This window comes from Neolamprologus multifasciatus, chromosome 17 (assembly GCF_963576455.1).
Source record: "Neolamprologus multifasciatus chromosome 17, fNeoMul1.2, whole genome shotgun sequence".
NCBI classification, from domain to species: domain Eukaryota; kingdom Metazoa; phylum Chordata; class Actinopteri; order Cichliformes; family Cichlidae; genus Neolamprologus; species Neolamprologus multifasciatus.
Genome location: NC_140455.1, coordinates 2,251,502 through 2,268,486, shown reverse-complemented (window position 1 = coordinate 2,268,486; position 16,985 = coordinate 2,251,502). Strand labels below are relative to the sequence as shown.

Genomic DNA, 16,985 nt, shown 5'->3' with positions numbered 1-16,985 from the left:
CATGAGGTGCTTTCAGCTGCTCCCTTATTTCCCACGGGGTCACCACAGCAGACAACTTTTGGCACAGATTTTACTTCCTGACGCAACACTCCCATTTGTCCGAGCTCGGGACTGGGACTAAGAGCACACTAAGGTTGTGACCTCTTGAGGATTTCTTTCCTGATCTTAGAGAAGGCAAATGTGTTAACCACTACAAATTTAATTTCAAATGCTCTCTGTTCCTCCACAAAGATATTTTTGCTGCATGTAGCTGCAATTGCTTTGCTTTTCAGAATGACAAAAACACAACGAGGAGAGGTGAGGATGACATGCAGAACCAGCTAGCGTGGATTTGACTCACTCGCTGCGTGCATTCATTCAGTTTGTGTTTGATGTTGACAGAAACTGTTTTATTCCCACAGTTACTGGACCACAGGTCATCTTTCCCATGACAACTGAACTAATCCCTTCATGTTTTGAAAGGAACTCCCGTTTAAACTAAAACAAATTAGCATAACTATGCATAGACACTGTAATGTGCCACTTCCTCTACTCTAAAACGAGTATCCTATCCACCATACAATGTGCTAGGTCATGCTGACCTGAAGATGAGCAGGGACTATCTAATTATGGACCGCAGGCATGCAGCTTTTTCCACTCTCTTATTAGTTTTGCCAAAGCCAGGTTTCAACCTCTAAATCAATTTCCGCTGCACTCAATCTCTGACTACCGAGGAACTAAGGGCATGCTCTCTCACTTAGTGATGGGCTGATGAACAATACAAGGTCAGAGCATTAGGTGCAGCTGAGCCCAGGTCTCATTTAAATCTGCAGGCCTGGTTGGTGGCCTTCAAACCTGCTTATTATGCAGCCTTAGCTTACCACTGCAAAAGCAGGCACATAAACCTCTGCGATGAAGCGGCCTGATCCACAGTGCTGTACTTTTATCCTGATGTGAGGAGACAACAGCATATTATCTTTTTAAAAAGGTTCTTATTTCAAACAGGATGTGTATGGATGACAGAGAGGGCATTAGGCTGGTCGTATTACCACAGCTGCTGTTTTTTGTCTTGGTCTATTTATATTTCACCTGAGCTCATGTACACTGGCAGATACTGGTACAGCAGGTAAAGACATTTTGGCTTGTCAGCTGATAAAGTGGGAGGAAGGTTTAGGCAGATCCAAATGTGGAACTCAGGATGGTGTCGTGACTTCTAGTTTTACTTTAATTTATTTTATTTATTTTATTTATTTATTTATTTATTTATATATTTTATTTTTTTTTTGGGGGGGGGGGTACAAATAGAGATACATTAAAAAAGATAAGAAAATTGAAGGTTTTCTCTTAGTCACTGTTCAGAGAGTTTACCTTCAGTTCCAATGAATCTATCGCCCCTTTTTAAGGTCGTGTTCTTTTCTGCTTCTAGGAAACTTGCAGAGTGTTTTTATGTTCGCCATGCATGCTGGGTTCCTCCCAGTCTGCCTCTTTCATTTTGTTTCAATTAGTGGAAGAGGACACAAAATTACAAGTATTCTCTGGATCTTCTTCCTCGCCTCAGGCACTGTGGACACCTCCACTTATAACTGCTGCTTGGTGACTCTGCCTTCATCAGCACCGATTGCCTTCAGAGTTTTGGGACAGCAGCTAACTATTTGTTTTAGCACCTGTTGTGTCTCACAAACACAAGTGTAAAGACAAAGCACAGAAGAAAAATCTTCTATTTGACAGATTGAAACAATAAAAAAAAGAAAGAATATTCATTAGTAATTTCGCCCTTATCGGTTTTGTTAAACAAAGTGTTTGTCATTGAAGTGGTACGGCTGCTCCTAGTAATGAAAATACAGAGCCCCAACCTCAAAAGGAAGTGAAAAGACTAAAAACACCAAGTCAGCTGGCAAGCATGTATTTCAGTGTACAAGGAATAACACACAACAAGTGTCTCAGAGGGTCATGTCAACTGGCAATTGGAGGAATGTGGGTCTAAAAAACAAAACCAAAAAACATGTAGATATATTAAGAGATTGTCAAAAACACAGAAAATGAATGAGTCTACCCGTCTGCACCACATGTCTGCTGCAGCAGAACGTCTAAAATAAAGATGAATGGCGCTAAGGCTGGGAGCTGACTGTGAGAACAGTATGACTCAGACGATGTCTCGTAGCTCCAAATATACATGTAGCTGCAGAAGCTGCTGTTTTAAAGGGGAAAGAAGCAGACGCATAGCCAGACCAAGTCCCCAGACACAGAAAGACCACCACTGTGACCATGGTACTGACATGGCTCAAAGTGCTGAACTGGGAGAGCTGCACACTAAAACAACAGTAGGACTGAGGTCGTTGTGAAAGTCTGAATCACAGTATGATGCTGAAAAGAGTTTGTGCACAGTAGGGCTGGGCTATATCATACCGTTCACGGTAATACCGGTGTAATGTTGGGCAATGATAGGAAAATGGAATATTGCGCGCATGCGCAGTGCCTTTGTTTACATACGTACATGGCGGCGACGCAGAATGAGAAAAGCGAAAGCGGATTGTTGAATGAAACGATGAACCAGAACTGGTTTGTAAAAATGCTGCAACTTCACTGGTGTGGAACTGGTTTAGCTTTCGTCCGTCAGATACACAACAAAGCACTATTTTTGGTAGAGCATGCTAGCGGGCCGTCGTTGTTACCGTGTTGTTTGGAAAATACGGCACACTTAAAATCAATCCTTTGATTTTTCTTAAAATCGACAGAGCCCCTTATAATCCCGTGTGCCTTATGTATGAACTCTGGTTGTGTTTACTGACCTCGAAACGATTTTATGTGCACGGCGCTCGAAAATCTGTCAAATGTTTCAGTACGACTTTGCTAAGCTACGAAGCCGCACCGCTTGATGGATTGTCGGAGCATTACGGCTGTCGTAGGCGGAGCCTCGCGGAGTGATACGTACTGTGCTTCAACATAATATTACTGTATTGTGTGTGTATAACCTCTTTTTAAGTTTTGTGGTTATGCTGAGGATATGTTGGCCAGTTTCCACTGGAAATGCCTTTTGGTTAAACTGTCAGACAGGAATTTGCATTTGCACTGTTACATTTTTATGTAACTTTAATGCTCATAAAAACAGCTGCTTGTTTAAGTGAAAATACATTGATGGGGTTTTTTGCACTAATAAAGTTGTGGAGTTGTAGTTGTAGTATTTTGTCTAGTGTCAATTATATGTCAGTTATATCGTTATCGCAAATTTTCAAATGTAAATGGTAATGGTAAATGGACTGGTTCTTATATAGCGCTTTTCTACTCTTCTGAGCACTCAAAGCGCTTTACACAACTTGTGCATTCACCCATTCACACCCATTCGCACAAGCACATTTCTCTAGGTGCTTTCTAGATAACATTCACACACATTCAAACTCCGATGGATGCATCGGAGAGCAATTTGGGGTTAGTATCTTGCCCAAGGATATTTGGCATGCAGACTAGGGGAAGCCAGGAATCGAACCACCTTCCGATCAGTAGATGACCTGCTCTACCACCTGAGCTACAGCCACCCCATGTATATCGTGATAAATATTTTTGGTCATATCGCCCTGCTCTAGTGCACAGTCAGGCTTTCCTGGATTCATAAAGGTTAAAACGGTTACTTGTGAAAGTGGAACAGAGGACGTTCACTCTCCGAAAGCTCTTGCGCCTGCCAGCTGTCTGCCTCCAGGTTTACATCATTTTCAGCAGGATAAACAAAAGGAAGTGAACACAAAACTGATTTAATCCTAAATGTTCTCTGGGATTAAGTGTACTTTCAAAAATAAGGATTATCACTGCACTCTAATAGAGGTATCACAGGAACCCGTGTAAAGCTAAACCAGTTGAATGGAAGGCTCAATCTCCTGCAACGGCAAAACTGCATCAGCTTGTTTAAATGGTTGTGTATGTGGCTCTGAAAGAGGGGAGAGCAGGAAAAGTCCTCTAAGACATGCATCATCTCTCAACAATGACCAAGCAAAAAAGAAATGTACACGTAGGATAAAGCCCAGTGCTGCAGCCTTCAAAGAGAAACAATGCCTGTTGCGTTGCCTCTAATCTTTTGACAGCTCTGTTGTTGACAGCAACAGTGTCCTCTGCTCTCGTTGCTGGTTGATTCAATGTGCCTCAGAGCTGAGGCAACTTTAAGTTACAACCAATCAAAGTGAGTGGCCTTCTTTCAACTTTGTAATTCCCTGCTTTGAACATGAATCAGAATGATTTGAGGGTTCATACGTTTCAATTCATGTATTTGCTGAATGTTAAAAATGACTTTTTCAGTGAGTCATCTGACACACTTATGGAGTGGTTGTCTGGGTGTGAGAATAAAAGCAGTCAACACTATAAATGCCTTTGAGGAAAACCTAAAAGCATCAAATAATGAACCCATTTTAAGAACTCTGGTGTTTTACCCCATCCAAAAGTTTGTCTCTGCCTTCACACGTATCCCCTTGAAACACCAAACAAATCCTTCTATGATGCAGTCGACAGAATCGGTTCCTTTCATGAATACATCCCATTGCACAGATTTTAAGGTGCTTCTCGAAACTCTCAGGCCCATAGTAAACCAATACCAACAGTACAACTACTGTATTTAGGACACAAGGCCAAAAAGTAGCAGAGGTCAGCGGTCAATCATCTGCAAACCTACTCGCCCGCATCACTTCCCAGCGTTGAGCTTTGCGAGACGTTTCACGCCATTGTGCACCCACCTGGCAGCGAGATGGGTGACAGCTCGTTATAGCCCCCGAACGAGGCATTGCGGATGAGTTTGCGTCCGTCCGGGTGTGGAGGTCGAAGCGATGCTGTCCCGCCGCACGTGGAGAAACGGCGACGACTAAGCAGGCCTTCCTCCTTCATCATGGGGCCGGCAGGAGCTCCCCCAACGGGAGGGAAGGAGTGAGGGGTGGGTAAGGAAAACTTAAAGGTGGAAGGTCGAAGGGTATCGGGATACAATCCGATCTTCCCCGCACAGCTAGTGTGCAAGCGAATATCCCAACCAGCAACACATACACACACAAACAGAAACACAGAGCGGTTCAGACAGCAGGCATTGGACCGGTGCAGTCGCTGCTTTGCTTTACGCTTCCTTCAGCCGACTGCTTTCTTCCTCCCTCTCTCTCTCTGTCTCCCTCTCTCTCACTCAATCTGTGCCCTGTGAGTGTGTATGAAAGCAGCAGCCTGTAAGTACTTAATAACGAATAAGCTGAGCCCCTCCCACTCCCTCTCCTCGGGATGGGTAGGGGAGCCGCATCTTAGCTTGAAAACAGCCCTTATGTTCCGCATCTCGTCTTTCACTTCAGCTCAATCTCTTGCTGCGTCTCTTAGTCATTATTTCAGATTCAAAGGGACACTTCACCGCTTTTCAACCTTACTCTGGGTTAGTCACTGGGGTGGCACGTCTCTGACGTCTACCATACTTATTATTGTCAAAATATTTCTCCAGCTGAATTTAGTGTCGTCGTTCAATCCTTTGACATCAGCAGATGAAGGTAAATTAAGGATCCCTTCATGCCCTCACAACAACTAAGGAAGACGCAGAAACAAATGAAAAGGATTAAAAATAAATGTAGTTAACATGGCAAATAATAGACTTTTATAAGGCACAGATGCCAGATGATAAGCTCAAACAATACTCCTGCATCCCAGCTGCTGGCTAACTCAGCAAAGTAGAAAGTCTTGCTGTGGAAGCAGCTGTGGCATCACTGCTGTTAGCCAGCATGACAGCCACTGCGAATGAAAAGGTGGGATTGCCAGATAATAGTTTGATTCAACTACTCTGCCAGCACTGAGGCAGGGTTGAGTGTTTATGTTTGCCAAATTCTGAGGAGGTCAAAGCTACATTAAAACATAGAAAATTAGGGTATAAACGTAGGACTCATATTCAGCTTCAGCCCATTATAAACGTATTACACGATTGCCATGTGGTCAGCAGACATCTCAGTCTGAACGTTAGAAAGTAAGAAATCAATCAGTAGCTGTTATTTTTTCAGCAAATGTAGATTAGCCAGTTATCAAAGTTTGAATTTTTGACATTTCCTTTTGCACTGAAGCAAGTTTTGTTCACAAATGTAAAAGGTTTAGAGTTTGTTCATGACCTTCAGAATGAAAAGTAAAAAAACGATGATCACGTTACTTAATCAAACTCTCCTGAAGCTGCTGCAGAGTCACTTTTTTTCACCATTGCCCTTTTCTGTTTACATTTAATATGATGGACAAATGTCAATCTTTGTTAATACTGCGATTATTCAGGCTGAATAATCATTATTCAGATGTTCTAGTTCACTAACTGACCTAGCTGTGTCCCCCCCCCCGATCCATGGGGGGGCTAACGATTACTAAGTCACTCAGGGTACAACAGTGATGCTTTAATCACTCAGTTCTTGGTTGTTTTGATGGAGACACATGCTGAACCATTCTTCGAGTGCTCCGCTATGCTGGTCTTCAAAGATTAGTAAAAGAATATTCAGTTCCCTTCTCCACAGCCATCAGAGAAGAGGCCGTGTTAGACTGAAGATGGAAACGGTGAGAATTCAGTCCAGCATCGAGCTAATGACTTCAAATTACTCGAAGCATTCACAGTAGTAAGCAGGCAGGGTTAATAAGAGAATGTGTGTACAGTCGATGTACACCGTGTTGTCTGGATTCGTTTAGTATGACTGAGGCAGAAAAGCTTCCTCGCTGGCTGCTGCTTTAAATGGCCAAATTCATTTGCAGTGAAATGTCCCTTTTTCATCCCCTATTCTGTCTGACAACACAAACAACTACAGCTTGTAAACCACAGCTGCTATAACGAGTCATCAGATGTGTTTATGTACACACACACACACACACACACACACACACAGCAGATGCTCTGAGGACAGAAGGAAGTTTGTTGTCACACCACTGCTCAGACCACCCTTTTATTCCCACGTTACACAGGGAAATAAAGTCTGTCAGCACTGCCGGGTTAAGCTTTAGTGTTCAAAGGCACAGAAGGCTCCGGGCTGCAGCGCGGCCACTGAATGCCGCATTGAAACACGTGCGTCTCCTGGACACAGGTGCAGTAAATAGAGCTAAAAGCAGGTGCATTGTCTGTGCCTGTAGGTGACGCTGACTGTAAAGTGCTTTGTTGGCACACACCTGTGACACACTTTCTATAAATGGTACCTCAGCACCATGAATCTAGCTGACCTTTGGTCTCGTCTGAAATCAGACAGAAGCTGATACATGTGGATTATTTTAGATTTAGTTCTCTTACACACAGTGAATGTGTTCAGGATTTTTTGAAGGCCAATGAAAGATAAGTGTCATCAGTATGGTTCATGTAAACACAGTCACTGATAACTCGTTTATTTATCTAAGAGCGAAGGAACACATTTGGCCTGTGTCTTCGATTTGAAACCCAACACTGAAGAACATTATCAGCTCTTGTTCCTTGCAGTCCTCTGCCACCTTTAATCTCACCCGTCCTATTCCTTCTTTCCTTCTAGACCTTTCCAAGGAATCTAGAAATCTGCTGGCATCTCGCAAAGCCTTGCCTGCCAGCTGTCCATGGACATTTCAGCCGAGATAACTTGTGAAGTACTCGTGAGTGTAATCCCTTCCAAAACATCTGTCCCCAACGTAGCTAATCAATCTACAGCTAATAAATGTGCTTTAATTAATACAGCTAATTAGATGGTCTGCGTGTATAATTCACATCCCAGACCTCATTAACCTGCTTGCAGAGGGGGAAATGCCCATTTCGGTTACTCCAAAGGCATTCTGAGTCACATGATAGTCTTTTTCTAAATTTAGTCATCATCTGGGTCATTTTCCCAGCTATATCCAGGCTGCCCAGGGCGGACTCTTCATACATCCAAAAGAAAAGAACAAAAGCCCCACCGTTAATTAACAAGATGTTTCTGTTTTATAATCACATGAACGCCTGGGCTATTAGCTAACAGAAGCTTTTCAGTAATTTTACACATTTGTTTCTTATAATTTAAGCCTGACACTACACTTCTGTGTCTTTAAATATGTAACGGATTAAATGTATTTAAACTTCTTTACACTGACAAAGAGGAGTTTCACTGGCCTACTCACACTTTTGCACTGAGATGACAGCTGCTTTTGATTTAGTGCTATACAAGTGACACTGAATTGATTGAAGATCAAAGTGTTCATGACACTGTACGTGGCCCACAACGTAAAATCAGTATGATGTCCTTGTTCTGTTTCGTCATCAGGAGAACTGAACATAAACCGTCTTAAAAGCCACTGAATGCTGCTTTTAATTTGGAGATCCAGTGCAACCAATACAACCATGTACGTCACATTTACTTTAACAGAAAAGATATTCTTGTCACGCTCTGGGATGTTTTTGATGATTTGATGAGGCCCAACTTTACATTTGATCAATACTGTTTCTATTAGCTGCACATGAACTTAAGCTGAAGATGGTGAATATTCTGCATTGTGATGATAGCAATAGCACACCACTGTTAGCAGCTCGAGATGTTCCTATGGCTAAATACGGCCTCAAAGAGCCACTAAGACTCTTAGTCTTATTTGTCCAGAGCAGAGTTGCTGTTACATTAAGTTTATCTGACCACTGTTGATGCTTTACATGGTGTCACGGTTCAAAACTGAGCCAAGTTCATTAACTCTCCTGTTATTCTTCACTATGTTTGCAACAAATAAAGCTGTTTGTTGAGTTATTGAAAAAATAAAATAAGTTATTATCATGTTTTGTAGTCAATCACAAAAGTGAACAAAAACCTTTGATAGAATAGTACGACTCAAACACCTTCAAGAGTCACAGGCAGTAAACGTCTATAGTCTTAGGCCCTGTAAGCCTGAGATAAGCTGTGGAGCACGGAGGCTTTTTAAATCATTCTTCTGCTGCACTCCTCCTTCCTACAGTAAATCAAACAACATACATCTCTCTTGTTTCAGTCCACATTCATACTCTGATGAGTAAAAGTGGTTTTATGTTGGTGTGAGCTCCCTTCTGTCCTCGTGAGAGCAACCTTACATGGAGTATATAAGCACAAAAGCACACAAGACAGCACAAATCATTAAACAGGCTTCAAACTAGGTTACTCTTCACCGTCTCCAATTCCACCAAGCACTACTTCAACTGCTGTGACAGCTTGTACTACTTAATACTATACCTTGGACTCCTTAAGGTTAAATCTTAAAAGAAAATGTTCCAACGTTAAGTACTGCCGGCAGTTTAAGATCCCAAATCATGCTTTACACCCAAGTCATGTCAGTCCAGACGAGCCTTCAGCTGTCCGAGCAGAGCTCAGGCTGCGAGCAGACATATTCTCCATCATGTCTTCGTGTCCTGCAGCTCTCTACAGGCAAACCTTGGTCAAACCTGCTCAGTGCTCTGGCCTTTCAGGGTCAAGCACTCATTGGATGAGAGCGTAGGCGGAAGAAGGGACACTGGATTGGCAGTGGCTGTTAACCCTGTCTGACGCCATAATCCCCGCGGCTGAGCTTAAATCCGCACTGACCCCACCTGCTCTGGCACTGTAGCTTAACTTCCTTCCTTTCCTCTTCATTTCTTTATCAAATCCTTATCAAATTCTCTCACCGTCTTATCCTCTTCATTATCCGCCCCCTCGTGTGATTCACACATGCATCTCTTTCAAACTTTCCCAGCAGCAGTCTGGCAAGAGGAGCAAGTGAAAGTGGCTTCAAATGTGACTGATGAAGTTTCTTTAGTGATGAGTTTCTTTAGGGAACACACCGAGTTTGTGCGCCTGTTTTTATGCTCTGTCTCTCACTAATTAAACTAAATAATCCAAATAGCACACAAAGTCATGAAAGCAATCTGAACTAAACACAAAATTAAAACTTGCAGGTATGGTTGTATTTTTTATCCATCTTTCTTCGATCAACAAGATTGTTGAGGTGACCCTGAATCCTCTCTTAGTTATGCTGCAATAGGCTGCCGGGGGATTCCCATGATGCATTGAGTTTTTCCTTTCCAGTCACCTTTCTCACTCACTATGTGTTAACAGACCTCTCTGCATTGAATCATATCTGTTATTAACCTCTGTCTCTCTTCCACAGCATGTCTTTATCCTGTCTTCCTTCTCGCACCCCAACCAATCACAGCAGATGGCCCCGCCCCTCCCTGAGCCTGGTTCTGCTGGAGGTTTCTTCCTGTTAAAAGGGAGTTTTTCCTTCCCACTGTCGCCAAAGTGCTGCTCATAGGGGGTCATATGATTGTTGGGTTTTTCTCTATTTGTATTGTTGTAGGGTCTACATCACAATATAAAGTGTCTTAAGGCGATTGTTGTTGTGATTTGGTGCTGTGTAAATAAAATTGAACTGAACTGACTTGAAAGATTATTACAGTACATTACGATCCATAAACTCAAAAATCATCCTTTGAAAATTCAAAATTTTAGAATTAATATTTAGAGAGCACACATGATAGTTTATGGGAAAATCCCACTTTCAAAGTGAGCTGAAACTATCCAATCAGTGATACGAAACACATACTCTAGGTCAGGGGTCTGCAACCTTTAACACCCAAAGAGCCACTTGGACCCGGTTTCCACGCAAAAGAAAACACTGGGAGCCGCAAATACTTTTTGAAATCTAAAATGAAGATAACACTGCATATATTGTTTTTTACTTTTATGCTTTGTGTGAACAACTAAAGTAAGTAAGTAAAGTTTATTTATTAAGCGCTTTTCACAGACAGGCAGTCACAAAGCGCTGTACACAAATATTAAAACAAACAATACAATCAATAGACATTATACACAATGTAAAAGATCAAATGTAAATAATGTAAAGAATGTAGATCAACAAAAAGCTTGTTTGAACAGAAAAGTTTTTAACTGCTTTTTAAAAGAATCCACAGAGCAACTAAAGTGTGTTGCTTATGAAATCCATGAAGTGCTACAGAGAAAATTACATTTTATTTATGTAATTAACACATTTTGAACTCTTAAAGAAATATAACAAAAGGAAAGCTGAACTAAAATGACCCAGCAAACAAAAACTGTTGTGAGCTGCCACCCTTATATCTCCTTTGGGCTTTTGGAGCCTTGACCTGACTTTTAAAAAGTGATTGGAAAAAAGCACTATGCTGCTGAAAAATGAAAAATAGATATTTGCAAAATTCTGCCTAAATATGTATTTTACCAGGTTAATGTGTGTGGCGGGGTGTGGTCCTGCAGCGCCACTGCTTGCACCTGAGCGGCACCCGCAATCACGCCTCGCGGCCTCAACGTCTGTGCTCTCTCTGCTGTTGTTGGCATGTGTCGGGCTGTGAGCTGCAAATCTACAGTCGGCTGTGTGCGTACAGCAACCGTGTGTGAAAAGTGGTCAATAAAGAGATGCTGAAAAGCGTGTTCTGCAAACATCGTCGGGTCTGCCGTTTACAATAAGACTTATGGTCCCGAACCTCTGCGCACAGCGTCTGCAGGACTGTAAGCTGTCGTCTGTGAGGCGTGAGCGGTGTTTGTTTTAACATAGTTCACGGTGGAGAACAGCTGCTGACATAATGTGGATCCAAAGATCCATAACTGGCCTACCTGGGGTCGAAAGTCTCGATAAATGCACGGCGTTTCGGCGGGTACACCGGCTTCCGCAAGTGTGACTCTTATTTTGAGCGATGAAAAAATAATAAGATAGAGTTTTATTTTTATATTTCAAAATCACAATAATCTTCCAATTTAGAAATACAAGTTAAAAAAGAACTAAACACAAATAAAATACACGTCAGCTAAATACTTCTAATTTATTTTCCCAAACCACCCGGAGCCGCAGTATAAGGACTAAAGAGCCGCATGCGGCTCCAGAGCCGCAGGTTGCCGACCCCTGCTCTAGGTGGTAAATCAAACATCTAGTCACTTTTTCTGCAGATGCTGCAGTAATCTGGTTACCTCCAACCGTTCTAGCAGTAATTCGATTTCCAAAAAGTCAATTTTGCAGTCAAACTGGATTCCCTTTGTGTAGAAATGTAAATACACTACATGCTCACGCATACAGTGGGGCAAAAAAGTATTTAGTCAGCCACCGATTGTGCAAGTTCCCCCACTTAAAATGATGACAGAGGTCAGTAATTTGCACCAGAGGTACACTTCAACTGTGAGAGACAGAATGTGAAAAAAAAAATCCATGAATTCACATGGTAGGATTTGTAAAGAATTTATTCGTAAATCAGGGTGGAAAATAAGTATTTGGTCAATAACAAAAATACAACTCAATACTTTGTAACATAACCTTTGTTGGCAATAACAGAGGTCAAACGTTTACTATAGGTCTTTACCAGGTTTGCACACACAGTAGCTGGTATTTTGGCCCATTCCTCCATGCAGATCTTCTCAAGAGCAGTGATGTTTTGGGGCTGTCGCCGAGCAACACGGACTTTCAACTCCCGCCACAGATTTTCTATGGGGTTGAGGTCTGGAGACTGGCTAGGCCACTCCAGGACTTTCAAATCCTTCTTACGGAGCCACTCCTTTGTTGCCCGGGCGGTGTGTTTTGGATCATTGTCATGTTGGAAGACCCAGCCTCGTTTCATCTTCAAAGTTCTCACTGATGGAAGGAGGTTTTGGCTCAAAATCTCACGATACTTGGCCCCATTCATTCTGTCCTTAACACGGATCAGTCGTCCTGTCCCCTTGGCAGAAAAACAGCCCCATAGCATGATGTTTCCACCCCCATGCTTCACAGTAGGTATGGTGTTCTTGGGATGCAACTCAGTATTCTTCTTCCTCCAAACACGACGAGTTGAGTTTATACCAAAAAGTTCTACTTTGGTTTCATCTGACCACATGACATTCTCCCAATCCTCTGCTGTATCATCCATGTGCTCTCTGGCAAACTTCAGACGGGCCTGGACATGCACTGGCTTCAGCAGCGGAACACGTCTGGCACTGCGGGATTTGATTCCCTGCCGTTGTAGTGTGTTACTGATGGTGACCTTTGTTACTTTGGTCCCAGCTCTCTGCAGGTCATTCACCAGGTCCCCCCGTGTGGTTCTGGGATCTTTGCTCACCATTCTCATGATCATTTTGACCCCACGGGATGAGATCTTGCGTGGAGCCCCAGATCGAGGGAGATTATCAGTGGTCTTGTATGTCTTCCATTTTCTGATGATTGCTCCCACAGTTGATTTTTTCACACCAAGCTGCTTGCCTATTGTAGATTCACTCTTCCCAGTCTGGTGCAGGTCTACAATTCTTTTCCTGGTGTCCTTCGAAAGCTCTTTGGTCTTGGCCATGGCGGAGTTTGGAGTCTGACTGGTTGAGGCTGTGGACAGGTGTCTTTTATACAGATGATGAGGTCAAACAGGTGCCATTCATACAGGTAACGAGTGGGGGACAGAAAAGCTTCTTACAGAAGACGTTACAGGTCTGTGAGAGCCAGGGATTTTCCTTGTTTGAGGTGACCAAATACTTATTTTCCACCCTGATTTACGAATAAATTCTTTACAAATCCTACCATGTGAATTCATGGATTTTTTTTTCACATTCTGTCTCTCACAGTTGAAGTGTACCTCTGGTGCAAATTACTGACCTCTGTCATCATTTTAAGTGGGGGAACTTGCACAATTGGTGGCTGACTAAATACTTTTTTGCCCCACTGTATATTTGGATCAATTCATGTATCTACAACTAATTGTGGGGATAGCAGTTTAAGCACTGATCTCCCCAGCCACCTGCTCCAACACCTCCATGGGGACACCATCATGTTCCCAGATATAATCCCTCCAGTGTGTCCAGCATGCAGAACTGCGTGATCAATTACAATACAATACACTTAATTAACTTCAATGATGAAAGGTTGACAAAAGCAATGAGCAGGAGGAGCAGAAGACAGCAAAGATGTAGAAGAAGATTATTGACTAGGTTGTAGCATCTAAGCAACGTATGAGGACCAATTCAATCTACACATTCTCTGCTTTCAGATAATGTGGATATGCATGGACTGCTTTCAGTGCTGCATGTCTAAAGTTTTAGTAAGGAAATCAACTTCAGTGTCAAACTGACCCAGTTGTTTTCAGGATCAAGCCTCAAGCTTGAGAGATCTGAAAGTGGTGCATCACATCAGGAGATCAAGCACATAAGCTTTCGACAACAGAGGGGACATCAACTAAAAACTAGAGGCCACACTGAAACGTCCAGGAGTATGCAAGGAGGTGCTTTTGTGCACATTTCTATATAATAACAATCAAATGGTTGCTAATGAGGTCAGAATCTGCTGTGAGGAGGATAAGAGGGATTTCATCCATCATGAACATGTAAACATGGAGCTTTAAGCTCTAGCCTTTTAAAATGATTACTATGTATGCAAATGTATCACGAGGGTTAGTCAGCACATCCCAGCTGGGGTACAATCAAATGTGATTATCCTCCAGAAATCCTGCTCTGCAGCAGCGACACACCAATGCAGCAATTCAAAATCATCTTCACATCTTCACACCTTAGATGTAAATGTTCTCACAACTCCTACAGAATATGTTTCCAGAAAGATCCGTACCACAGCAGCAGTCGTGCCCTCGAGTACGGCGTGGATTCATTCGTGAGCTCCAATATTAAAAAACTGCCTATTTTAACCCAAGGACATCAGGCAGAAAACACGTCAAAGCAAACACCGTCATCACTTTGACACAAGACCATCAGCTAGACGTTGAAGTCAAATCGGTTGCCATGGATACCCATTCTGGACTGCAGGGACTCGAGGGTCATATTGGGTAAATATTCTTACAGACTCTTGTTTCTCTGAAGCAGTGAGGACTAGAATGTGAAGTAAGTTGACTGATTTTATTCTGTACGCTTACACCAGGAAATGAGAATTAGCCAAGGGCTGACTAAGCACCTTTTACTCCAGTATGTATACTAATACATTTCAGCTATACCATAAACACAAAACATGCATCTCACTGAACGTCTGACAAAGATTTTAACGGACCGATCCCAAAAGGCTGCTGATGTGTTGAGCCTATATCCACACAGCAACCCACAGATCACACTCTGGATCACTGCATACACCTAGGCTGATGAGCCTGACACAGAGAGCGTTTCTGCAATAACAACACAGTCATTCGATTCTGTACCGCTTGCTCTCTCTTGTGGTAAGAAAGTGAGTTCCACCCTAGAATAATGTAGGAAACACTGACACAGAGGTTCAGTTTTTCTTGTATGCTATAAGCAAGATGCCAGAAAATATTTTTCAATTAAAAACAAAAATCAAACATTGGAACATTTTTCACTCACAGCAATAAAAACAAAGGATCTGTCACAGTTTACAGTCTCAAAATCAAAACTATCAGCCTACGCTTCTTCGTCCTTCATGCTCTCTGTGATCTTAAGAGGAATCAAACTAAATTTGATACTAAGAACACACACTGAGAACAAGGAAATCTAACAACACTCTAGTAATTTTCTAATCACAGTAAGGTGTCCACAAGAGGGCGCTGTAATACAAGAATAAGGCATGAGCAATGATGTAAGACCAATTTCCTCAAAGCTATAGAAGCCCCTCTTTGATTTGTTCCTATTCTGCTGCATGGGAACGTCCATCCCTGAGCCCATCAACAGTCCTGAATGAGATGGTTTCCAGAAAGAAATCAAATCTCGAGTGGAACAAGATGAGCAGGTTTGAAGTTGGGACCTCCTAAAAAGGTCTGCAGTTGGCTGGAGAAAAAAAGAGAGAGAGACTAAGCCAGGGGTGGGCAATCTCAGTCCACGAGGGCCGGTGTCCCTGCAGGTTTTAGATGTGTCCTCGAAACAACACAGCTAATTTAAATGGCTAAATTAGCTCCTCAACATGTCCTGAAGTTCTCCAGAGGCCTGGTAACAAACTAATGTGATGCAGGTGTGTTGACCCAAGGTGAGATCTAAAACCTGCAGGGACACCGGCCCTCGTGGACTGAGATTGCCCACCCCTGGACTAAGCAAAACCCTGATAGCTATCCTGAGGCTACAAATGGCCATTGCTTCTATGTCTTAAAGTGTCAACATAACACGCAACAGAATAAAAGAAGACAAAGGAAGCAGGATTATAAGAGTTAAGAGGCTCAGAGTGCACAGTATGCAGCTCTATTTAGTACTCAACAGCAACTACAGTGATTGTAATGGTCAGAGTGTGTGTGTGTGTGTGTGTGTGTGTTTAGACCTTTCCTATAGTGTACAGTATATGAAGTATATGGTGTTTTTCAAGCATGCTGTGTAGCGATTGAGCCGGTGATATTTTAATGCTCCCGTCTGGGACAGTCATTCTGGATATTCAACAAACAATGAATAGTCATGTGCTTTATCAGAGCAACTGCTGCAGAGGAGCTCAGTTCTGCATTCAGCCTCATTACACAGAGCTGGTTAGTGAAGAAAATGGTCAGATTTGAGGAATCACATGAGAGAAATCTTATCATTTCATGCCATGTGATGCTGCCCAGAAACAAACCTCCTCTCTTTGACTTGCTGGTTGATTTTCAAAGAAATTCTTTGCTCCATCTGTTAAACGGGCGCATCAGACGGCAATCACGAGCGCCACCGCACAGTCAAAACCGCGACACAATCTTTGCTAGTTTGCTAATATTATCACAGGCAATATGTGATGTCAGGAGCAGAAAAGTCCTGGTTGTACTAAAGAGCATATTTTATCCCTTATAGACACGATTTCTAAAAATACTGGAGAGAGAGGAATGTGTCTGATTAGTATAACTTTTCATTTAAAGGAAACAGAGAGCTGATGTTTCCAATTATAAACATGTACTTCCAAACAAATCTGAATAACTTTAACCAAAGACACACAAATGAAAAGGTCTGCTATGAACAGATATGACTAAAAACCTGCTCAATATATTGGTTAGTTAGTCGGAGTTACCATCTTTCCTGTGATGGAGCTCTTATTTTTGGAATTAAACTTCTCTTATTGGTTCTTTCCTGCAGTAAAAACACATGTAGGAAAATGATAATAGTTGAACACATACACCAGACTTTAAAATGTATTTATTAGGGTGGTACAGTGACGCAGTGCTTAGCACAGTCACCAAACTGGTT

General features: G+C 42.3%; 1 protein-coding gene across 18 annotated transcripts in view; it reads right to left on the bottom strand.

Moving 5' to 3' along the window:
* Nucleotides 1-16,985, bottom strand: part of osbpl8 (oxysterol binding protein-like 8) — a 108,543-nt gene that overhangs the window by 25,223 nt on the left and 66,335 nt on the right. For 2 of the 18 annotated variants that reach the window (XM_085138925.1, XM_085138932.1), the window contains exon 1: nucleotides 4,695-5,770. The exons of 15 other annotated variants lie outside the window; for them this stretch is intronic. In XM_085138925.1, the coding sequence (XP_084995051.1) occupies nucleotides 4,695-4,845 (151 nt within the window). In that variant the 5' untranslated portion in view covers nucleotides 4,846-5,770. Of the gene's footprint in view, nucleotides 1-4,694; nucleotides 5,771-9,122; nucleotides 9,934-16,985 lie in introns of those variants that run through there. One more of the 18 variants, XM_085138926.1, reaches the window with a different exon arrangement.